The sequence below is a fragment of the Necator americanus genome, chromosome IV, assembly GCF_031761385.1.
Source record: "Necator americanus strain Aroian chromosome IV, whole genome shotgun sequence".
In the NCBI taxonomy this organism is placed as follows: Eukaryota; Metazoa; Nematoda; class Chromadorea; order Rhabditida; family Ancylostomatidae; genus Necator; species Necator americanus.
The window spans coordinates 16,022,523-16,046,777 of NC_087374.1; the positions used below are offsets into that span (position 1 = coordinate 16,022,523).

A 24,255-nucleotide genomic window follows, 5' to 3' on the forward strand; every position below is an offset into this window, starting at 1 on the left:
GACTAAGCTCTTTTACTGTCACATTTTCTAAATTTTCTCAAACGTTTTCGCCAATGTGAAAAAGTTCCATTTCGACCGCGTTGCTGTCGCGCGCTGTGGTCGTCGTGTGGCGGGGATCAAAATCCAGGGGCGAAATCCTGTGAGAAGCACTTCGTTTCCGCTGCCCTTGTAACGAATCCAGGACCAGAAACCATTGTAAGGACACTGACCAAATTTGACTCGACAAAAGAATTAGTCGTAGACTTTTTTTTATGAACTTCTTAGAACAATTTAGACAAAATTCTTCAAAGAGAATAAAGAAATAAGTTTGCATAAGTATTTTTTATTGGTAAGGGTGTGTAGGCTTAATATTAGTGCTATATATTAAATCACATGTAGTAGCCAGTATTTACAATCCAGAAGATATCTATAATCAGGAAATCAGTTGCAGAATTTTTGCAATTACTTTACGAGTGGATTTTCTTCTTAACTAAGTAATTTTAGATTTCTACGCTGGATTTTCGTAATCGGAATGTTGCGTTCGTGACCATTCGAAAATCATGAAACATGGCAACAGAAAAATTATCTGAATTACGGCAAATATAAAAAGTGTTGAATAGTGGATTGAAAAACTATGGACTTTAGAGGAATTTCTTTCTGAGTGTTTACAGATTTCTCATCCAGACAGCAAACTACTGTAACTTTGAAACTTGTGAAATTGCGTTACTTTGAAAATTTTTTTTTAAAAATGTGAATATTTTATTTGTAAATGTGAATTGTGAATATACAAGAAGAAAATGGTCTATGCATATGTTCTGAGAAAGTCCGACTTCCATTTCTTTCCACTTTCTAAAATTTATAAGTCATATAACGCAGCAGTAGGAAATACGCGGTCACAGAAGATCGGTGGTCTGTGCTCCGTGGCGGGGCGACCATCAGAAACAAACCGACGCCCGCAGATGAGATCCATTCACAGAAAACCGTTGAATCGGTGCAATCAACGTGCAGGGAAAGCATGTGAACATTAAATGAACTCATTAAGACATAAGGTGAGGTAAGATACCTTCCGTACGCGCAAACATCCATAAACAGACGTAAACAGCCTGCGATTACGCCATTGATAAATTGTAGAACAAGTGGACCAAAGAACAGCATAACTGACTCCTCAAATTCCTCGAATCCATAGTCCAGATTATAAGTGAATTTAAGTAGAATATTGTTTTCTGATAAAAAATGAAACACCAAGAGCAAGCACAGTTTTATAGTATGCTCTCAAAATCTTTAATTTTTGAAACATGGTATGTTGAACAACATCGCTTCGATTTTTAACCTTTCTTCTCCGAATGAAGAATTTTGAAGTATTTGAAAATCGCTCTGTTCGCTCCGCTTGAGCAGACGATAACCAGCGAAAGCTCCGATATTTCTCAGGTAGAAGTTTTTAGGTGAGGAGAGATGAAATAGAAGAACGATACGAGTGGGAATCTTCCCCTGAAAAGAAAAAGTAGAAAGCAGAACTGTGAATTCGCAGAGTTTTTTAGTTGGAGCGAAGACGAACAGTGCTTCGCTAGAAGGGGGAATTCAGACGGGTCAAAACGACATGAAGCTCGGTACCCCGGCGCAAGCAGCTGTGTTCCAAGCAGTGTGGTGAGGCGTTGCTGTTGGGACCGAAGTGGGACCTTCGCTAACAGCACTTTCCGGTGCAATTCGCGATGGTCCTACCTGGTTTCCAACATCTCTCCGCGTTTTTTCAGTATCTCCACCACATACACACATACACACACATACACACACACACACGGACTAAGCGCGTTATCATATAGCATGATATTTGATTCTCGCAGGAAAAAAATTAACTCCCAGCACTTTACTCCGGAACAGGAAAAAAATTAACTCCCAGCACTTTACTCCGGAACAGCCTTTTTGTGTTTTTTTTTGAAGTTGTTCTTTGTTTTTGAGGAGAAAGAACCACGTGGGAGACCTAAGATCGTTGTGAATAGGATTCATTTTTGAAGCTTTCCCCAACTCAACTCACCCCACTCTCCTCTCCAATCCCCTCCCCTCTACATCTCACCCGCTCCCGGACCCTGGACCGTGGATGAATCAAATGAATTAAGGTTAAATGTTGATGCGAAGCGCTAGGAACTTTCTCTGTTGTGCTTCTCATACATATTGATTAAAGGCGGATTAATCTGCAAACACTTCTCAAAAAAAATTCGTAGGTACAGGTTCATTTTGTGGGCTGCGCATATAATTGATATGGCATAAAAGAGCCAAGCTCAGCAATTTACTAACGTCGCTGATTAGCTGATTAAAAGCGAACTCTTTGCTTTCACTGCTTGCTTAAGGAATGACTTAGGTGCAAACTCAACTGCAACTGGAGGCTGAGAGCAGATAAGGTTCATCACACAGAAAGACAGACAGACAGACAGTCAAACACACACAGTTGCTAGTTACTCATTAAGGCACATCTTTTTGCGCTATGTATATTATTGTTACTATCTTTTCATTCTCTATACATTGTCGGTCCCATTTTGGTTCATACTATATCACGCTCGACATCGACACATATTGATAAATCATACATATCGCCGTCTTAAATGTCATCCGTCAATGCGTCCGATCGTCCATAAAAGAAAAGAATATCGACAAATGCTTCGAGGTGGTGGCCGATGCAATGTCCAGTTTTCCTCGCCTACAATTCTGGAACGATTCTGAACGAGGATCCGATGCGATGTTCTTCTTCCTCCTCAACAGCCCTACACTCTCCGCGAGCAACCGGTTGAAGGATCGGAGAGTCGCCATTGCGTTCTCTATACATTGTCGGTCCAATTTTGTTTCTGGCTGAAAGGACACGCACTGTCTACTACTGCCTGTTGTAGTACCTCTCATCATTATTTTGCTTCATTTTCTTTGAATTGAAACAATCCCCATGGGATCTCCCATAAAAATGCAGAATTTCCAAATCTTCTCCGTAAAAATTCAAGGAAGAGGCGTAGTTTTGGACATTTAGACTGATTTGTTAGCTGTAGCGGTTCGAAAAGGTAATGTAGTAGGCTCAAAATGGCATGAAGCACGTACGCAGTTGCGTACGCGGCTTTTCTCGAGGTGCTTCGGTGGAGCGCAGCGGCTAGAAGAGTGGTGAAACCCTTGTTGGCACCACCCATCGCTGCAGTTTGCGACGGTCCCACCGCGGTTCCAACTGCTGCCTCCACCGCGCCGTTTCGAGCGAGTACGCAAATGCACCGCAACTACACTCATGATTCATGTCATTTTGACCTTACCATATTCACTCCTCATCGCGATTTATTATACTATTATCTATTATTTATTATATTATTTTATGTTATTTTAATATATTATCTATTATTTATATTATTATATTTATTTTATATTTATTTATTAATTTATTATCTATCTATTATTTCTGCGATCGCAGAAAAAATAATCGATTACAGTACCCCTTGTTACGAATGGTGCCGCTATTTGAAGCCGCTCTAGCATCTTTGTTATGCAATTCAGCTTAGTTTATGTATGCGTTGCAGGACACTGTCCTTTCTAGAACAGACTATGTGTTCTCGCTGGAAATAGAAATAAAACAATGAGAACTGTTCAACAAAATACCATGCAACCAGTCTCCTAATCATTATGATTCTGAATATAATAGTTGTAACATTCATGGGACACCCGTGCAATTTTTCAGCTGCCCCGCCAGACGAACCGGTTGCGATTCCAGAAAAAGAAAATAACGAAAGGAAAAGAGGATGAATCATAGATCTTTAATGTTTACGTAAATCATGACAATGGTTACCTCCACATACCAGTCTTATATATTGATATTGATTTGCTACGGAACGGCAAAATGTTAGGAGGCAAAGAAGTGACGTTGTCGTAGGATTGTTGCGCAGTGGACACAGTCGAGCCAAAACGACACGAAGCAGGACGCAGTTGTGTAAGCAGCCGCGCTGGAAGCGGTGCGCAGGAGCGTAGCGGTTAGGAGCGAGCGGGAAACCTTGCTTGCACCACACATCGCTGCAGTTCGCGAAGGTCCCACCTCGATACAGCCGCCTGCTCCGTCGCACCGCTTCGGGCGCTGCCGCTTACGCACGACCACATATCGGGTTTAAAGGGAGGTAAAAAGTTGTGGTGAGGCCACGCCCATTTCGCTAATGGCCCTTCAATGTCTTCAGCATATTATTATGTACTATTATTAACATATTATTATTATTATGCATCCAGTGTTACGGTAAATTTCTAATCTTTGCTCCTGTGCAATTGCCAATTAGATTCCAGCGTTTTTTCCTCAAGAGGAAGAAACCATTTATTGTTCAGTGGACATTTTCGTTTTCGTTCTCTTGAATGCAAAGAGGCTCAGTTACCTGCTTTGCAAAGTAAGGAGTCACTGGTGAAATGAGAAGCTGCAGTGCAGTCACAGCCATCTATGAAGCGATTCATTGCTGAAAAATATTCTGACTATTATGCTGATAGTAGAATCGTTACCACGTTCCATCGGTTTATTTCTGCGAGAATATTATTTCATGAAATGTCGTATGGGGGAACTACATATCCGCCGTCTCTGTCGATTCAAAAAAAGGTCTGCGAAAGGACTGTGAAAAAAAAATCAAAAACCTGTGCCTCATTTTACTTCTCGTTCTGTAATTTCCATACTATTTATCAAATAGTTGCACTTGGTGCTAATTGAACCTATATTTGATCTTATCTGTCGAGATCATGACATTTTTCGATGCTGCCCTTTTTTCTCTTACACATCCTTTTTCTCTCCTTCTCGTTGTCTGTTATCTTCTTGCTATCTAAACGTATTGCTGCTGAATTTCCTACTTTTCCTGCTTCCTAATCCTTGTTTGATAGAGGAAAAACATCCTCGATTTCCAGCTGGTACCGAAGTGAACGTTCGCGCATCAGGCGACATCAGGGACTTCTGGGAACGACTTGCGTCATTTTTAACGCAGCGCAATGATTAATCGCCTCGAATGTGCAGCGCAGAGCCATGCTTCGTGCTTTGCTCACGCCTATTTTCGTAACTTTACCAGCACGTTTTAAAGTGTTCCTCGCTAGATTTTTTGTTTTATTTCCTAGCCCCCATCTCTTTGGATAAATTTGCATGAGCAAGTCAGCATGCGAGAAGTTCTCACGAATTCAGAATCTTATGCTTTTTGCGGAATATACAACGTAAAATGTTCTCATGAATTTTTAAATCATTTACAGCCTCAGCCACTTCTCCGGTCACGCTATCTGGATGACGATTTTTAGCTCAGCTACAAAACTAGAAAATAGATGTTGCTCCTTGTGCAGTTGTGCATTCGCCAAGTTTTCATAGCTGTTTGCAGAAAAAACTGGAAACAGCCGAACCTGATCGGAAATTAGAATTACTTCGCCTTGTGCATGAAATTACGACAGAATTCATTTGAACTGAAGTAGTGCAAAACTAGAGTAGTGTAAAACACGGAACGTAGCGAAACGTTCCGTTCGACCTTCCGCTTCACTTCGAAAAAAAAATAATCTCGATGGGATCTCGTATTGTTCAGTTTTTCGCAGTTGATAAGTATCCAAGCTGCTACTAGTGGGCGAGGTCAGAAATCCAGATAGCAGGTCTGTATATGAGATAGTGTTAGGACAAGTTCATCAAAAAAGTGGAAAAAAGCGTTAAAAAATGTCTGGAAAAATGGTTTACCTCAAAACTGAGTACTTTTAAAATAATCGCAGATCACCGCTCACTCGGAATGCAAAGATCTTGACTTCACCGTCAAACGTCAGCTGTGTTAGAAATTCTTCCGAAAAAAAGCGCCATAGTTCCATCAGCTACTAAAAATTCACCCAAAAATTTAGCGCTTTTTGAAAAAAAATCACAGACTAATGTTGACTTGAAACGTCGTGTTCTTGATCCCACTGGGAAACGTCGATTGTATTTCTTCCGGAAAAATGGCTCTAGTTGCAATATCTGGTTCAAGGAAAATGATAACTGATGATTAGTATCCAGCCCGTTGATCTACGAAAGACCAACGGTGTAGATGGTCTGTGATCGTGATTGACTGGATAGATCCACTACTTCTCACAGCTCTTCGTCGTCTTCTACTGTTCCAGGGTCTCTATGTATATCTCTTAGATGGTTATTTGCTAATTTATCGTTGTTTCTCCCCATTTATGATTTGATTTACTTCCTTTATATTATGCTTCAACCTACCACTTGCACATTTTATCTGTTTATTTTAGTAGAATTTTACAAAATATGCTAGATATCATGTTTTTTAGATAGAATGAATAGAGAGCTTTTGAGGTTCGAATCCCGAAGGCAGCTCTAATCGGGAAGAGGAGGAAAAAAAAAAAGAAAAAAAAAAAAAAAAAAAAAAAAAAAAAAAAAAAAAAAAAAAAAAAAAAAAAGAAGAAGAAGAAGAAGAAGAAGAATGGATTAAGTTCTAACAGACATATTTAGTCACTTCGACATTCTGTAATATTTCTGCGAATTCAGAAAAGGAAGAAAATGTTGAGATAATAGTCGGCAAGTTCTGATGTAGAAAACGTATTTCATTATCGTTGTCATATTTTCACATTGATCCAATTCCGAAGCTCAGAACCGGCTCGGTACTGCAGCGTCCCTGGGGTTCTTGAATGTTTCGACTCGTTCGAGAAAAGATTGGCAGCAAAAGTTTGGAAAGGTGAATGAATAGATCACAAAAGAGAGATGTCCAGGTCAAGCGAGTGAATTTCATCAATACCTGTTTCCAATCCGAGAACTTGTCCCTCCTCCTTTCCTCGACTTTCCGTATGCAACGGAAACGATGGAGTCAACCACTGCTCCGAAGACTATTCTTCCTTGGTGGATGCTGTTATCTGAACCTTCTCCAACTTGCGGTGAACCAGTCACCTTTACCTTCGCGTTGATCTCCACAGAAAAAAGCACAAAGCAGTGACATTGCGGCATTTTTCGCCCGTAAAGTGACTGCTATACAGCGTGACCTTCCCTAACTCTTATGGTTTAGTGGAAATGACAGAAAATTCTTTGGTAAACATCACTCGAAGTTCCATTCTTTTTCATCGGGAAACTAGTCCTTGCTGAAAATGCACTATCTGTGCGTCATTATGATTCGTAGACTATCTAGAAAGTTAGAAAACTTTTTTTTAAGGGAAGAAACAGTAGCACGAGTATTTTTCTTGGAGGAGAAAGTTGCTAACTTTCGAAGAGTTGATTCGAAAATGAAGTGATAGATTGTTTTCAGCGAAAAGATTCGTTTTCGTTCAACTTTAAACTTTCGGTGGAAACTCGGGAGAGCAAGTAGTTCAGAGATCGAGTATGCGGAAGTTTAGAACTTTTACATCGAGAATATATGTAGGAGGTTCGAGGATTTTCTCCGCTTTGACGAGCTTCTTTTTTTTTCGAACTAAGTCATCATCACTACTTTTACCCATTTCACTTGTAATTTTTATGTTGGTTCTATTTGTCGTATGTTTCGCTCAGTTTTCGCTTATGGGTCTATGGATTGTGGAAACTTGGTTTAGATTTTGTCGAATTAAGCGCTGAAACAGGCTTACGAAGGGACTTCTTGTATTCTAGAAATTCTACTGAAATGAAACCTCTAAAATTTCAAAAATAATGAATTGTAGTAAAAAATAACTCGTAATGAAGAATGAAGGTTTAATGGGAGAAGTATCAAAAGGACAGGCAATAATGGAATATTTAGTATTCGTGATTGATTTTTAGTGTCTTTGATCTGTTGTTTTCCACCATTTCTTGGAAACTCGTTGGTTCGCCAGACAATCTTCTCTATGTCACTTCTACAACCATGGCTTAAAATGTGACCTTTCAATCGATAACTCATTCTTTGCTTTTTTAAAGAACAAATTCTGATCTCGTGGGAATGATTACTAGTAATCTGAGGGGGGAATACTTGCACTGACCCCATTTTCGACCTTCGTCGTCGTCCGAGGGCAGCGGTGGCGGTGACATCGATTTCTCAGCGTGATGGTCGGTCGATCGGTCGTCGTCGTCGATCGGATCGGTCGGTCGATCAGCGGTGGTCCGTCGTTGTTGACAGTGCAACTCACCACCGCCATCTGACAATTGAGCACAAATACAACAGCGCTGTAACCTCATTTCGAGCATTTCATTTCGTATACTCTCCTCACTGTCTGAACAGATCAAGATCTCGTTCTACAATTGCAGACTCTTCTTGAATTTTCATTCCCTTGAGCTCTTTCTTGAGTCGAAATGAGTAGGAGGATTTTTTTGAGGACTGATGCAATATTTGATCGATATGTAAATTGCGAAGCGGTAAATGTACCAGTCTTGTTTTTTTTTCTCTTTTTTCGACCTTCAGCGGAGCGGTTCTTGGTTCGAATGTTTTTTTTTTCAGACGCATGAGTCTCCATTAAACTGGGAGATTTTACGCAGTCTGTCTTGTTTTTCTTTCATTCCACTCTGTTACCTAGTTGGTTTTTCTTCCCCATAATAAACAATTCTCATCGTATTAACTCAAGTACTCCAGTGACGAGGAGGAACGAACAATCCAACAATCGGAATCGAACAACTGAAATTTATAGTCGAATAATCGAAGTTTAAGACAGAATATTTGACTTTGCATGGGTTTCTAGACCAATAACAAGAAAAAAGATGCGATTATGTACTATCAAATATGTGTTCTTTATCTGCTTTAAAATTTATAGTCGTTTGCTCTAATTCCCTCCATTTCGCTTCAGAATTGTCGTAGAATAGGTCAATGTGTAGTTTCTTGAATAATACATATTATACTGGGATACTTCCGTAGCATCACCCCACGAATCTGAGACGGCGATTAGGAAAAAATGGACAGAATCACCCCCCTCTCCATAGTCTACTATCCCGTATACGAATACTCCACCTGAAATCTGCACCACCGCAGATTCGTGGGGTGATACCTTTAAAATAGAGGCTTCATTCTGTATTTTCAGATATCTTCAAAGGGAATAAAAAAAGATAAAATGAAGAATTATTCCAAAGGAAAAACGTGGTATTTTAACAGGAGTTGGCGGTTGCGACCTCACATCGCATGTACTGCGGATCAGAATTCCTCTCACTGCGCTTGTTCAGGGCAACAAAATAAATTTAGCGCTAAGATTCTCATAACATTTACCGATCTCCCGTGATTTATCGGTTTTGCAGCCGTACCCCAATTATAACTGCACTGACCTTATCCTTCCATGAATTTCATCGAAAACCCGTTAAAATTCTGAAGATGAATTTGATTTTTTGCGGCGTTTTTTTTTTTTTGGAAAGTTTCTAATACCTCTAATTCCATTTAATTTATAGAAAATTGAAAAATTTTGCTCATTTATTTATTTTATTTTTTTTTCTGATTTTTTATTCGTATGTTTTCGTTCCGCACAAAGTTCCATAATAGAATTATTCCACTTCTGACGTTATGTTTTCTCGTTCTGCAGAGCTTTTAAGAGTCCCACATACTTGACCTCTCCAAGTGTTTTCCTAGCTTTCGTTGTAATGTGGAAAGCAAGGCTTTTTCCTCCAGGATACGGTATTTAGTACTTCGTTTTCTTGACATGACTTCTTAAAAATCAGCGGCTTTCATTTTCTCGGACAGAGCAGTTGGGACACGTTTACTTTTGTTTTTGATTATTTTTGTCTGCTCAACATTAGCTAAAACAAATTTTTGTACACTTTTCAAGTTGGATTCTACACAAAACGACAAATTGGTCCTGATCTTTTTTCACCTTCAACGCGTACTATTTCATTTTTTTTCTTCTCTAGAAATTGCAATGAAGCCAAAAGAAATTCTCCGCATACCCTTCCATTTTGCCAATCTATTTTCTCTTCAAAAAAAACTTTGCTGCAAACTCGTTACTATTTTGCATAAAGACTTCCCATTCCGGTGAAGAATGTGAAACGTGTAACATTCATTCATGAACATCCACTCTTAAATTTTATGATTTCGCTCTTGCGGTATGGAACAAATTTTACTGTGAACATTTCTATTTTAATTGGGAACGTGATAACTATTGAGAGCGCTTCCTGAACTGTGATCACAGGTTCCAAATCCCTTGCAAATTTCTAGACTTGAAAAAGAACCCTGAAAACTGGAGTTGCAGTTAGGCCACCTCTCTATCTACCCTCTATGCCTACATATGCGTGTCGAAGGTCGATATGCACTTTAAACAATACGCTGTCATCTGTATACGCCGAACTATAAACGCAGTCGCAACTGTATTCACCGATCATCAACGTAAACAAAGCACAGCACTTGAACAAGATTACGGACTAATTTAATGAATTCAGCTTTTGAAGTGATTAGGAAGTCTATGTTGTTTTTTGCTATTTTCTTCTGGAGAAAACAAAGGCGAAGGTATGTCTCACACGGTGGATAAATGTACACAGGAGGGCTCCTTTTTATTCCAGAAATTGCTAGACAACCTGCTCACTATTACTGCACCATCGACTAGGGTTGTTTTCGAAGACGTGCAGCGGACAGTGTTCTCGACTACAGTGATTGCATCGATGCTCTCCGCCCAAAACTCGTTCCATCTTCATTTTCGCGAATGTTCTCTAGTTCTGCTCTCTTCAACGATTTAAAGTTTTTCGCAGTGTCGCCGTCGCCATTCTTTTTTCTCCTGAGCCATTCGCAGTGCTTTGCACTCAAACCTAACGGATCAATATGACGTTTGGTTTCGATAACAGTCCTGTACAATTGGTATCTTTCTGGGTTTAGTTCGAATACTTCAAGACAAATCGAGGAATTTGCCGAAATACTTTCAGTAGCAATTGTACTCGTGCAAAAGTAGCGCTTGCTTCGAATTAGGTGGATAATACTCATTTTTTCATTCCGTTTTACTATACTTTATTTTGTTTGGAGCAGTTGGCTCGGATTTCGCTACCTCTTGAAATTGTAATTTAGATGCTTATTGGATTCGCTTTAAACTACTGTTGCATTTGCATTTATTTAACTCTTCCATACCAAAAAAAAAACTGGGCAAGCTATTTGAATATTTTCCACTTTTTTAATTTTCTTCCTATATTTTTATTTCTATTCTTCCATGATATCTTCAGTTCCTGATTTTTGCATTTGTTGAGGAAACAGCATGAGATAACGGATGTGGTAAAAGATACACAGTGGTGTTTGTGTGGCGAAGTGCACAAAAAATAAATAGAGTGAGTAGTGGACGTTACTCTTGTGCAGAACCGGCGTATCTCCATGAAGTTTCAATGGATCCTGGAGAGAATGCCTACAGGTGCATTTGGTACATTTATCATGGAAACAGTATTTTTTACGCTCGCGCTTGTTACTGTTTCTCTAATCGAAAAACGGGATTCTTGGATTGAAAGCGCAAGAAAAAGCAAGGAAAACAAAGTTGAACTGAACAATCATTTCGATTTTATGCTTTCTTCATCTTCTCTCCTTCCTCTCCCTCTCAATGGCATAAAATTAGAATGGGGCCGACTGCAAGTTGCAAATTACGAATCATATGTAAACTCGTATATGCAAAAAATGCAGAGCTTATATACTGAAGAAGAAAGCCCTTGTGAAACTGGCGTTGCCTCATGAAAATAATTCAGGTTTTCTCTTCAAATGTCGGACGTTTTCAGTTGGATTAACTGTAGCCAAATTTATTAAAATTAAAAGGATAGGAGGTAAATTCTTTGGCGTACCAGTTCGCTTGGGATGTGTCCCACTACATTCACTTCAATTCGAAATATATCAATTTATGGACCCCGGAGGAGTGAAGGGCTTGGTTAGCCTTAGGGCTGTTTCGAGGCATCGGTCGATCGTGCAGTCGCAGCGGAACCTCGACTGCGCTACTACAACCCTTTAGTTGAGATTAAATAGACACATAATTTAAAAAAAGTGTAGAAAATTCCTAAATGTGCTCACATGGCACGTACATGTATATCTGACCACCAAATTCTAAATCTAAGTCTTCCATAGCTTGTCAAAATTTCGAGAATCTCCTCACTTCTTATACTCGCACGAATGTATGGACTATTTTTCTCTCGAATAACATCAACTCACAACTCGTTACTCATCGGTAAATTTTGCACTACATGTTTGTTGGTCCTTTCTCCATTCCTAACCGATATTCGACTTGCGCTTGTGTGTCCTATTTTCTCGCTCGTCGCTGAGTCGTTGATCCGTCACCTAATAACCTCGGATTCGTTTTTATGGCCTATTTTTTCTAAACGTCTCGGAACGTAGTTGTTTCTTGCCATGTAATTATGTCCTCATACCTCATTGCGTTGTCGTAACCACGAAAAAACTAGTACATATAACAAGGAGATTCATAGATACGATTTAGAAAATTCACTTATGAAGTAATCTTGGATTTAGATTGCCGCGGAATGCAGTGCTATTGACGTTACTGATTGATGTTTATATTTCTTCAGGAGAAAAAGCGCTCTAAATACAATAAACTAACCTGACGCAAACGTTATCACTTGAACACAATTTTTGCAAGGACAAAAATTCGAAGAAGACTTCGTATACATGGCTATGTTCACCTGTGGAGGACGTACATATAGGTAGTGTAGATGGCTTTACTATAATTTTGTTATTGTTGATAGTAAGAATTAGAAGACGTGAAGCACATTACTCTGGTGACTCTTTTTCTTCTACTACTCTATTTCTATCGTACTTTGCAGAATTTGCGTTTTTTCCCGAAAATATTTATGAAATGGAAGGTCTTCTCTTTTGAGGAGAAAAAATTCACAGGACGCTTGATATCTAGACATTCGCTAGATTATTGAGTACTACATTTTATTTATATATTTGTACTTTTTTGAGTACACATTCAATAAATATTTTCTATTTCTGAGATAGAAGTGAATTAAATAAGAGCTTGAATCAGAATGATGAACTCATGACATGGCAATCCACGGTACAGCTGTCTAAAAATTATACTTCTAGATCAGAGATCAGTCGCAGTTATTGACTCAGCAAACTGATGGCGCATGATGGAGGATTGCCGGTTTTCACATCAAAATTCGTGTGAACACGCCTCCGCTACCTCTTTTTGTCCTTTCGCGCAAAAAAACTCATTTCATGATGGCCTGGCTAGTATCCATTGCAATTATATCGTGAGTGCAGATTTTTGCGTAAGAAAAGCTGTAGCACTTGTTTTTGTTGATTTTTCCGGTTTGGCCTGGTTTTCCTAAAATATTGTTGCATTCTAGATGTGTCTCTGTAGACTTTCCAATATGTTGCCTCTTTTCCAACGATTTCTTTCACATGGACAGCCTAACCAGGCAATTTTCTGTTGAAACTCGTTGGAATTTTAGGTTTTTTCTTGGAAATTGCCTGCTTCAGATATAATACAATAAACATCGCATAAGACGGGAGGAAAAAAGGGGGAGGTGTCTTTTGAGGAGAGGTTTCGACAGGGAGTGTGCGTTGGATGGACAAGTGATATGAGTTCGCCAGAGAAGGGCTGGGATGCGTAACTGATGCTGTTGAGGACAATCTGGCAGGTCCTAAGCAGAATGCTCTTAGTTTTGCCATAGGGGCAACGAAGTTATACAGAAAGACGGCAGCTGACCAATCGGTCAAGCTGGTGTGACCGACCGTAATACTGGAATGGTGTTTGCGCATGCTTGCTTCTTACGAGAACCTGTCTTCATATTCCATTTGTTTTAATTCACTCTTCAACCGAAAGACTCATTTAACTCTCCGTGGTCATCCGTCTTGTATGTCTTGCCTTCACTTTCCATGCAGCCTTCTCTTTTTTGTTTCGATCCCATCCTGTACTTGCCTCATTTCTGTCTCCTGTGTCACCTATTTCATTCTGTCCAGCTCCTACGTGAAACACATTCTCACTCGAATTTCCTAGATAGATATTAGGGCTTTTGAAAATTCCCAGGTCTTCTTGCATAAACAAATTATTCGAATATTCAAGTAACTCAACCTCTCTGTTGTGAATCTGAATATTCGAATAATCGAACTTCTCAGCCCATCAAACAGTACTGAACAAGATCGCATAACGCGGATTGTTGCTCAGAAATCTCTGTTCCATTCCCACATTTTTCTGCTACCGAAGTTATTAGAATCGAGGCGACACCCGCCGTTTTTTGTTGTTTCCTCGTGACGGCTGCACCCGCTAGTGACCGCTAGTGTTGGAAATAAGTCCCGTGTGGTCTTTCCGGGACTCATAGCTGCGGAGAATCTCTTCATGTGCCTTCTTTGTGGTGGTCCATTATTTGCCGGTACGATAATGATCGGTAAACAGGCTTTTTAAGGGGTATCTCTGAAACACCAGGCTAGACGGATTTCTGGACGTAGGTTGTGAGGGATTCGGACTATTCTCTACCAAACAGCATTTTGTTCACGTGCTATTCCTATTTTGATTAAACTTCGTGAGAGGTTAGGCTATTTCTTCTACCTCTCACATCATTATTTTGCTCTACCACCACCACCGCCACCACAGCCAACACATCCTCTTCTCTATTCCTGATTCAGACAAAACACGCACAAGGGGACTGAGTGCTCGCTTCAATAACTGGACTCGCAACTATTGAACGGAATCTTTTTTGTTGTTGTCCCTTTGCTTTAGGATGTACGCCTTGGGAGCTGTAGTGTTGTGGGTATATGATTTCTCAAAAACAAATGCACTATTAATATCTCCTTCATGGTGAATGTACGTGTGTTTTTGATTCTGCTTTCTGCAATTTCTGCAGAACCTCCTTTTTGGAAGTTTTTCTTCCTAAAAACCAACAACGCATGCAAGTACAGTAATCACTTGATTACTTGTATCGATACAGTGGGCATTTGTTGATAATCGGGTCCTGAGATGAAAAAACCTCTGAGAGGCACTGGTTTTCCTGTGCATCACCACACGTCGTCGTCGTCGTCTTCGCGCTGACGGTGTGACCCACTTCTTGTGGTCGGCGGTTCCTCTTTTCGACCTGTCTCGGTAATCAGGCGAAATCAGTGCAAAGCATTGTCAGTCGCTTTCGTTGCTGAGAGATTCCAAATCTCGTGTTACCTCCTAACCCAGCCGCACCCAATCAGTGTAGATCAGTATCGGTCCCCGAAGATGGAACTGGATCCCTTTCTTTCTCTTTTTAAATTCTTTCTGTGTTTATAAGTTGTGGTTTTTATTAGCTATCGGACGAAAATAATCATTCTTCTCTGTTGTATAAATTATCTGGTTTCAATGCTCTCATCATTAACATCCAAAAGCATTAAAACTTTTTTTCTCTGTCGATATGGCTCAAATTCTCTGGGAGTTGGTCGTGCGACGTTCTATTAAGACTTTTTTTGCAGCATGATGTCCCACTTTTGCACCCATCGACCCGTCTTTTTCGAAGAATTCATTGGGGATTCTTGGCACTTTGCAGAAGTAGGTTACTTCATCCTTGATAGAGTGTTAATCAATTTTTACCCCTACTGCCCGTCGATAAACGAAGACAGACAGAAAAAGCCAACCCTTCCTCCGGCTTACAGTCGTCACTCTTACATGGTTGGGTCCATATTCTCATTCCCACTTCCATAGTTGTTGTATTTCTTTCTGGCACAAGAATTGGGCCAATTGCTTCCATTACTGCATGCGAAAAAGATTCTCGAAATATCTGGTATGCTTCCTAAACATAGACTCAAAGTAAATAACGGTTTCGAGAGCTGATGTGCTGCCGAACTTCCCGAAACCTCGTTCAGGAACCTTTCGCTGTTTAAATCAGCTTCTGTATCCATTCAACATTATCATTTGTTACGTTATTGTTTCACGGTGTATTTCGGTTTGATTCCTTGTTCGTTATTACTTTCTCCATCAAACGATACCGCCGAACAAGAACTGATACTACTTTTCTAATCATCATAACTCTAGTACACCTCGTCAGGAATTTCTTCTTTGTTGCAGGACGAGAATTTGGCAAGACAAACGAAATGTGGTGCTAAATTTTAAAACACCCATTTCGTTTGGTTTCCAAAGTTTGGGTCGCACTTATGAAAGTGAAAGGAAACTTCTGACGAATTTTCCTAGGAAGAGTCAGTGAAAATTTTCATCCACTTCTCATGATGGATTGGGGCTATTCTGAGAGAAAGTTGCTGGGCGTTGCTATGGTTGGGTCAAGACGACATGAGGTTTGGTGCAGTTGCGTAAGCAGCACGATGGAGCTAGCAGTTGGGATCGAAGTGGGACCAGAGCAAACTGCAGCGATGAATGGTGCTAGCAGGGTCCCCTCTCGCCCTTAACCGGCATGCTCCATCGGACCGCTTACGCAATTATACCGAGTTTCATTTCGCGTAAGTGGTAAGTGGCCGGTAGCGGTTGAGGTGGGACCATCGCTGACTTCACTCGTACTGCAGCGATGAGGAGCTGACGAGGGTCCCATCGATTCGAACCGGTAGCTCCACGAAGCCACTTCGAATGCAGATGCAATCGCACCGAGCTTCATGTCTTTTGACTCGATTATCGATAAAGCTGTCTTTATATTCTTGAGTTTCTTTGCTACGAAATTTCTGAATCAATCTTAGTATTTCGTTCGTTTCTTTGTTCTTGCGTGTTTCATTTCGAAGACATTTCCTTTTCGAAGTTCAGTTTTTTTTTTTATATTTCCATTTTCAGCGGGTTAACTATGCGGGAAGCTAACGTCTTTCTCAGTCTTCTATTCCTGGTCACTTCATCGTCAGGTCAGACTAATTACTATGATCAGGATATGGGAATCGCTCAGGATACGGTCGAACTGTCTATGCAAAATCACGACCAAGTGCTCAATAGCTCTCAGGTGTCGTGACCGGCATTTCATCTATATTTGATCTCTTCAGATAGGGTACTGTATCTAGGTAGTATTCGTGGCGTTCTGTGCCGACTGGTGTCCATTTTCGCGTCGTTTGAAACCAATATTCGAGGAATCCGCTCGCGTCTTCAAACGGGAAAATCCGAATGCCAGCGTTGTTTGGGCGGTGGTGGACAGCGTCCGACAGGTAGGCAGATATGCGCCGCACTTCCTTGTATTTTAGGAGATTTGAGAAGAAAAAAGAAGGGAGTTAAGAGAACATCTGTTTGATTTTGATAGTCCCAGTGAATCTGCGTGGCTTTTCTTTTTCCACCCTTACAGTTCCACAGGACAATTTTGAGCTCGCTCATTCTAGACTGAAGCTCGCAAAACGTTTGCGCCGAAATTCCCGTATGGTTTTGATTCGACTGGGTTTGCTGACTAATTGGTTTTGCCTCTTGCAAATTGCAAAATGGCTAGAGCTCATTTTGATGGTCCAGCTAGAGGCGGGGCTTTCTACCCTCGACCCAGGCTGGACGGCAGCTTCTACGTTTCTTTGGATAATAATAAATTGATATACCTACTTTCTCTTAATGTTCACACGGCTGACTGCACAGTTGGATAACACACGTGGATCTTTAAATTTGCACAAATTTATTTCAGGCTGATGTTGGTGATAAGTATTTCGTGAATAAATATCCGACAATGAAAGTATTCGTTAACGGGGAACTTATCCAGAAAGAGTACAGGTACTACCATGTTATTCCCGGATTTGTGAAATATTCTCTTTTAAATAAAATTCACTCATTATACTCCAGTGCAAATTTTAAGGTCAACTCGATCCGTAGAAGCGCTTACTGCGTTTGTGAAATACCAGTTGTCCACTGCTATCAATGAATTTGCCAGCCAGGACCAACTCTCAGCAGCGATGGACCCGGCAAAGCGAAATGTTGTTGCATGGGTGAAGCGAGGAACCGATGATTACGCCAATCTTAAGGTCTTCACTATCAGCCTACTTTATTTCTTAGTTTCCTTAGTTCCTATTTCTGCTACTTATGTCTGCCCAAATGACTGGGATGTACATTCGATTGCGCTAGTTGGTGCTGACGTGTAACGGTCGCCTGGGAAAACTTATAATCGGCTAAACTAAGGCAGGAGGATACTCAACCATGCTGCTATTTCTGGAAGCCCTATCTCTCTTTTTTTCTCTTTGTAGCTTTATCCTATAGTAGGGTCAAAACGAAATTAATCGCCAGTGTAGTTGCAGTGCATATGCGTACTTCCTCGAAACAGCGCGGTGGAGGCAGCAGTTGGAACCTTTGAGTTGGGACCGTCGCAAACTGCAGCGATGGGTGGTGCCAGTAAGGATTTCACCACACTCCTCCGAACCGCCTCGATACAACCGTGTATGCAATTGCGTACGTGCTGCATGTCGTTCTAACCCTACTATACATGCCATAGAGGAGAAGACTATGCTTATGTTTTAGGGCCCCGACTGAATTAGTTATTCACTTAAAGAAATAGAAGAGCACAGTTGAGTGCGCCAAACCCCTCTCCTGCCCAACTACACTTCACCATGTAAATCTATCCAACTATAGTAGGTTGAAAGCGACATGACGCTGTCGTGGTGCAGTCGCATAAGCAGCCGCGTTCAAAATGATGCGCTGGAGCGTAGCGGTTAGGATCGAGGGAGGACCTTTGCTAGCACCACTCTTCGCTGCTCTCCGCGAAGGTCCCACCTCGATCTCAGCCGCTGTACCGCCCCGCTGCGAGCGCAGTTGGACTGTGCTTCATGTCGTCTTGACTCTACTATGTATGAGTTCGTCATGCAATGTAGTAGTATGAATTGAGGACGCAAGAACTTCTATTTATTATATTTTTTGTTGTCATTGACTGAAAACTCCTCTGTGTTATTTCCGAATTCCTGCTTGCTTTAAAACCTTTTATTTAAGAAAGTTGCTTCGCTCTTGCGGGAAGAATGCACATTCTGGGTGGCAGACGAGACGCTTTCATCGACTGTGACCGAAAACAAACTCTCGTACTTTGATCAAGACAGCACAGACGAACAGAAGGTAACTGTTCCCTTCCTCTTGTAGTGTACTGAAGCAGCGAGCTTTCGTCACACGTTCTTACTTTAGCGCTAAAATGCATGACTAAATTGCTTCCAGTTTTCCGGTAACCTGCGCGATTATGAATTCGTAAAGCAATGGTTGACTGATAAATGTATTCCTCTTGTAAGGTGAGTGGAAAGAAAATCGTTGCTGAAATTCCTTTGATTCATTCATTCGTTCCTTTCCAGAGAGGTCACGTTCGAAAACGTTGAAGAGTTGACAGAGGAAGGTCTTCCATTTTTGTTGTTTTTCCGGGATCCCAAGCGAAGAGATCAGGACAAGATGTTCACCGAACAGGTTTGCATTTACTTCACGCGTGACGCGATCGCTTGAGCATTTTTCTTTATGTTTCAAGTGTTTCTCTAGTTTGCCTGTTCATTCCTATTCGTCCACGCATATTTGGGGAATTTAATATACGCTCGCATAATTTTCCTTTGCGAATGTAGGATTCGAATGCGATTAACACCTTTGATATCTTTCCTTAGTGTGCCATTCGATCCAGAACTACAATGATATAGAATTTTGGTGCTCTGGACTAGATTATCAGTGAATAAATAGGTCTAACACGAACATATTATTGTGCAAAGCGTAAAGAGCACATAGCTTATACATATGCGATATTTTTTTAAAGGAAAATATATTAATCTTGACCGTCAAATCCAGTGATAAACATATTTCACTAAAATTCAAAGAGCATATATTGGGGTTTTACTAATCTTCCAATATCTGTTAAATTGGCCGAAAATCTCTGGATCGAGAAGAAATTCTTCTCGATCTCTTCTCGAAATTCTCAATATTTCGTTTAGGTCATTCGCGAGCTCGCTGACCAACGCTCGTCGATCAATCCATTGCTGGCCGATGGACACAAATTTGCTCACCCTTTGAAGCATTTGGGCAAAACCGCAAAGGTGCAACTGCATTTCTTTGACAATATTCGCCGTATTAGTCAATTTTTCGTACTCAATATATGATTCTTTGCAAATACTCCACAATAGAGCTATAGATACTTTTTTTTAGGATCTTCCAGTGCTTGCGATCGATTCGTTCCAGCATATGTATCTGTTCCCTGATATGTCGCAATTGACCGTTCCCGGCAAGCTGAGAGAAGTTAGTTTTGACAGCGCTATTTCTCTTTAAAATTAAATTCGATTAACTCTTATTTCTTACATGGTTCTATTGTTTATAGTTCGTTATGGACTTGCACTCTGGTAAACTTCACAAAGATTTCCATGAAACCTTGGACCAGAAGATGATTGATTTGGCGAAGTTCAAAGCTGAAAATGGAATCATGGATGAGGACCTCGATGATAATCGAGAAGACCAGGTCACTATCTTATGCAATTTTTATTTGAATATTCACATTTATATTACTTGTTGGGAGTATAGAGCGTTATGAGTTAGAAGCGAGCTCATGACAGCCCGTTTCGTCTGTATGTCTCTTTTTGGCGCTTATCTGTTGCAGCTCGTTCCACCATTATTCGCTCTGCACCAGAAAGTCACCATTTGATTTGCTGAACGCACAGTATGCCTTTTCTAATCGATGATTTTTCATCTAATTCTGCTCTCTTTTTCTATTATACCTTCTATTTGGCGGAAATTCATTGCGCGACATCATTGCGAGAATGGCTTCATTGCTATCCGATGGAGAAGATGCTAAACTGGTTGCATTTCGTGGCTAATTAATTTAGCGTGACTATAGTGCCACTATGCAGTAATTCCTCAGCTTGAAATTTCTATTTTTTGGTTTACGGTGAGCTAGTGTTCCCCGTGCAGATAGCGACTGCTCAGAAACGAAATTTTATGTGCGCTTTTCTTGATGTACATGTAACATAGGAGGTCTCTTCTTTTGCGGACACCTGGCCTGTATCTTCTTTTCAATAAATCGTGTGCACATTGTAGGAAACTTGTTTCGCCTCAGTTATTTGCGTGTCTGAATGCACTTACCGTACCACTTCAGCGCTAAACTATTCGTTGTGCAGACAATGCGAAAAGTGCTGAGTCTCCTCCTCATCAGCCACTTGCAACCTCAGTGAAGCTACTTGGCGGTGTACAGTGTGGCCCACATGAAGTGTGACGCAAAGAACTATCCACAGCTTTGCACCAATTAATCCAAATAAGAAACATTTTTTCTTCTCAATATTGAGAAAATTCTACGTAAGTTCTCATATATCACACGCAGAATGACCGCCTGTGGCTTCAGCACGAGCAATCCAATCTACTGCGAAAATTTTTGGGGATGCGCACGATCAGTCCCCATGCCTCATTCAGGGCTCCTTTCCGCAAATTCAGTGACTTGTGCTTAAAAGAGCACGATTTTTGCTGTGGAATTGACCAGACAGCAAAGTCGAAAAGACGGGCGAGATTGACGACCAAACATCTTCGTCTTGAAATCCGTAAGATTGATCTCACACCACTCCAGTGTCTTCTTAGCGACGTGGGCTGGCGCTCAATTTTGCATGAAGGTCCAGTCAGTGTCATTGCCTTTTTCTTACATTTCTTTGGCTCAAAGAATCACCGCATCTCTGGATTTTCCATAGCCCGTCACCTTCCATGTGAACCACCTTGTACATAATCGCCAATGTTTGACCGAATAACTGCGATGCTTTCGTACCAACACACATATTTTCTCTTCTTGACACTCTCTGCGTTCCTCCATGCAGATATGTATAATTTCATTTGCTGGTGGCTAAAACTCGTGTCGCAATGAACACACAAGGAATATTTTGCGTGATGATCCATGATCCATGACTCTGTTCTCATTCTGTTCTTTAACCTTTTCTGAAAGTTATCCTTTCGCTCATTTTTATTTCTTTCAGGGAATGCCTGCTGCTCGGCCCGGGGACACAACACCTCCTCCCTCTGTCTTTAAGCAGTTGAAACCGAGCGAAAAGCGTTATTCGCTGTTACAGAAAACGGAATTGTAGAATCTCTTGGGGCATGTTTGAACAATAATCGCCGTGATGTACAGTGTGCGACAGCAAAGAAATAATGTTTTGCTAGTTAAGCTGCACAATTCCTAGTGAAGCTCTGCAACGTTCTGTGAGTGTTATGTTATGTAATACCTCTTGAGATCCGTAAGAAGCATAGTTAAGGAGAGGTGTGAACAAGACTGTTTTTTAATAGTTTAATATGCATTTGTTTTGTACAATAGCCTACCATCAATTTAAATGTTAGTATGGACTTAGCTTAATTTTTTTTTGCAGGGTGCATAATTGTTAAACCACTGTCACCAGTATAGTTAGTACATGTGTTGTTATTGGTCTATCTTGTCGTGACACATGTTATTATTAGAATTTATTCGTGGTGTTCTCGGGTTGTGATTACTCTGTAGAGGTTGCCAAGAAGCGATTCTCTGTGATCAATCATTATGTGATAAGATTGTAATGATAAAGTTTCTTGTTGTCGAGTAGAACAAACTGCACATGTATGCGCGAAGCGTTTCGGAAATGCATTTTCTGAAGGTCAGTGTTCATTCTTAGAGGCAGCATATCACAAAATTAGCGGTTCTGGGACTTTTCCATGCATGTAGTGATACATGGTGATAGAACTGTAGTTCTTGGCTATGAGTGTTTCCACTCAATTCTGTCCAGTAATTTAGAAAAAGAGATGTGAGAAACAGCCGCGGCTGCACCCGCTCTCTTACGCTGCATCTTGTCACACAATAAAATGCGAGCAATTCCGTCGTCATTCAATGTCTGCAGTTCAACCAGCATAACTCAGAAAAACAGCAGAAGTTTTTGTAGTGATTTGTGATTTATATTTACAGTAGGTAGGTAGACTTATAGTTAATAATCTCCTAAAATAGTCGCTCACGGAAAGCTTCTTTTTCACTTTAACGCCATGCGAATTATCCTGAAGACATTTGAAGAAGGATATGTTCTGTTGGCGACGATATGAGGGCCAGCGGTGTCATAGATGTCTGTTACCCTTTTGATCAAGTGCCCACGAAACCGTTCTGTAACAGATTAGAATCGCTTGAGGCGATTTTTTTCGAGCTTAATCATCTTCGATTACTTCTTCATACAGGTAGTATTATTGGAAGAGGAATAGGCATGTGCAACCGTACTTTTACGTCTTTCTTTTACGCTACATTTTACTTGTAGCTGCCTTTCTTCCTCCTTACTAATCTTATGTCACCGGTGAACTGTAAGGGAGGTTTTCAACCGTGTGTCGAAGCAGCTGATCTATGTGAATAATATTTCACATTTGCTCATCCCTCTGTCCGCAGAGCAAACATGATCATGATCATACTATATAATAAAGCTCTTAGTCCGTGTGTGTGTGTATGTGTGTGTGTGTGTGTGTGTGTGTGTGTGTGTGTGTGTGTGTGTGTGTGTGTGTGTATGTGTATGTGCCACGAAAATACTCCATAATGATGCAAAACTTTGCGCCGGTGAGGTGCCGAACTATCGCCATGCACCTGATAGGCGAGCGCCCTACCTTTTCACCATTGTCTAAAACTACGTTTATTTTGGCTTTGCTAAGGCAAGTTAGTTTTGCAAATAGCTGTTAACGGAGGAAACTCATACTTCGAATAATGGTTCCAAAATGTGGCGATTTGAGAGAAACATAGATGTTAAATCAAGTTCTATAGTTCTCCAAATATAGAACCGATGCGTTTAGGGAAAAACCATAAAATCTTTCATCTATGCTTAAATTTTCGGGTAAAAAAAATTGAAAAAAAAACGTTGATAGAAAAAGCAATTCTAATTTCCCAGCAAGTTCCGCTACCGTTATTTCTTACTGATCGGTGAAGGCGAGCGAAGCGAACACTAAAATAAGCCTGATGTCCGGCTTTAGCCGGACGTTCAGGCTGGTTTATAATAACGAGCTTAGTCCGTGTGCACGCGTGCATGTGTGTGTTCGCGTGTGTGTTCATCTATAAAATATCTGTAAAAGATAGATATCTATGAAACGAGGTGTGACGGGTCCCACGGCGTCGGATTAGTGCGCAATAACTTCGTGTGCATGCCTCGAAAGGTGGATAGTGTTACAACCACTTATAGCGGTGGCCACCGCCCGCGTTGCACTTCATCTCTATGACTCCGCATGCCTATCTCCTTGCACATTCGCCTCAGGTTGGTAACATACCTTCCACAGAAAGTGGAAACAGGAATGAACCGGCTGCCTAAATAGTAGCCAACAGTTCACGTGACCTGAAGTGGAACGTTATCTTTATGAGTACGACAATGTTATTCACGTCATTTTACGTTAAAACATCATTCTGTGATAACTGTTGATGAAGTCAGGAGGAAAACCCATGCTTCGAGAAATGCTCTCAATTGGTGTTCATATTATATTGGTATCATCAAAGGTTGTTTGGAACTGACTTTTGAATATTTTCCAGATGTGGAACTGACCCGTTTAGAAAGAAAACTACGAAATCTTTCGCCTTTATTTATTATTAAAAAAAGAGGAAGAAAGTGTTCTTTGAATAACACAAATCTAAGTTCACAGAAAATG

The 24,255-nt window shown here is 40.6% G+C and overlaps 3 protein-coding genes across 3 annotated transcripts in view; 1 reads left to right on the forward strand and 2 right to left on the reverse strand.

Annotated features, from left to right (window-relative positions):
* The window catches only part of RB195_001465 (uncharacterized protein), a gene marked incomplete at both ends in the record, with an annotated part of 34,880 nt that extends 26,441 nt beyond the window's left edge, over nt 1-8,439 (reverse strand). Inside the window, 3 exons of the mRNA XM_064198250.1 lie at nt 4,356-4,433; nt 7,891-8,121; nt 8,418-8,439. Coding sequence (XP_064054133.1) covers nt 4,356-4,433; nt 7,891-8,121; nt 8,418-8,439 — 331 coding nt within the window. The remainder of the gene's footprint in view (nt 1-4,355; nt 4,434-7,890; nt 8,122-8,417) is intronic.
* On the reverse strand, nt 2,672-8,086 carry RB195_001467 (uncharacterized protein; the record flags this gene model as incomplete). The annotated part of the gene is made up of 2 exons (XM_064198253.1): nt 2,672-2,820; nt 7,891-8,086. 2 exons carry the CDS (start codon nt 8,084-8,086, stop codon nt 2,672-2,674), a joined length of 345 nt encoding a protein of 114 aa, XP_064054134.1.
* Nucleotides 8,440-12,458: 4,019 nt separating the features above from the next.
* RB195_001468 (uncharacterized protein) lies at nt 12,459-21,716 on the forward strand (the record flags this gene model as incomplete). Its single annotated transcript, XM_013452558.2, has 12 exons — nt 12,459-12,493; nt 16,531-16,690; nt 16,749-16,889; nt 17,345-17,430; nt 17,513-17,678; nt 18,634-18,753; nt 18,850-18,920; nt 18,981-19,089; nt 19,599-19,700; nt 19,810-19,899; nt 19,979-20,116; nt 21,609-21,716. 12 exons carry the CDS (start codon nt 12,459-12,461, stop codon nt 21,714-21,716), a joined length of 1,326 nt encoding a protein of 441 aa, XP_013308012.2.
* Between the last annotated feature and the right edge of the window lie 2,539 nt (nt 21,717-24,255).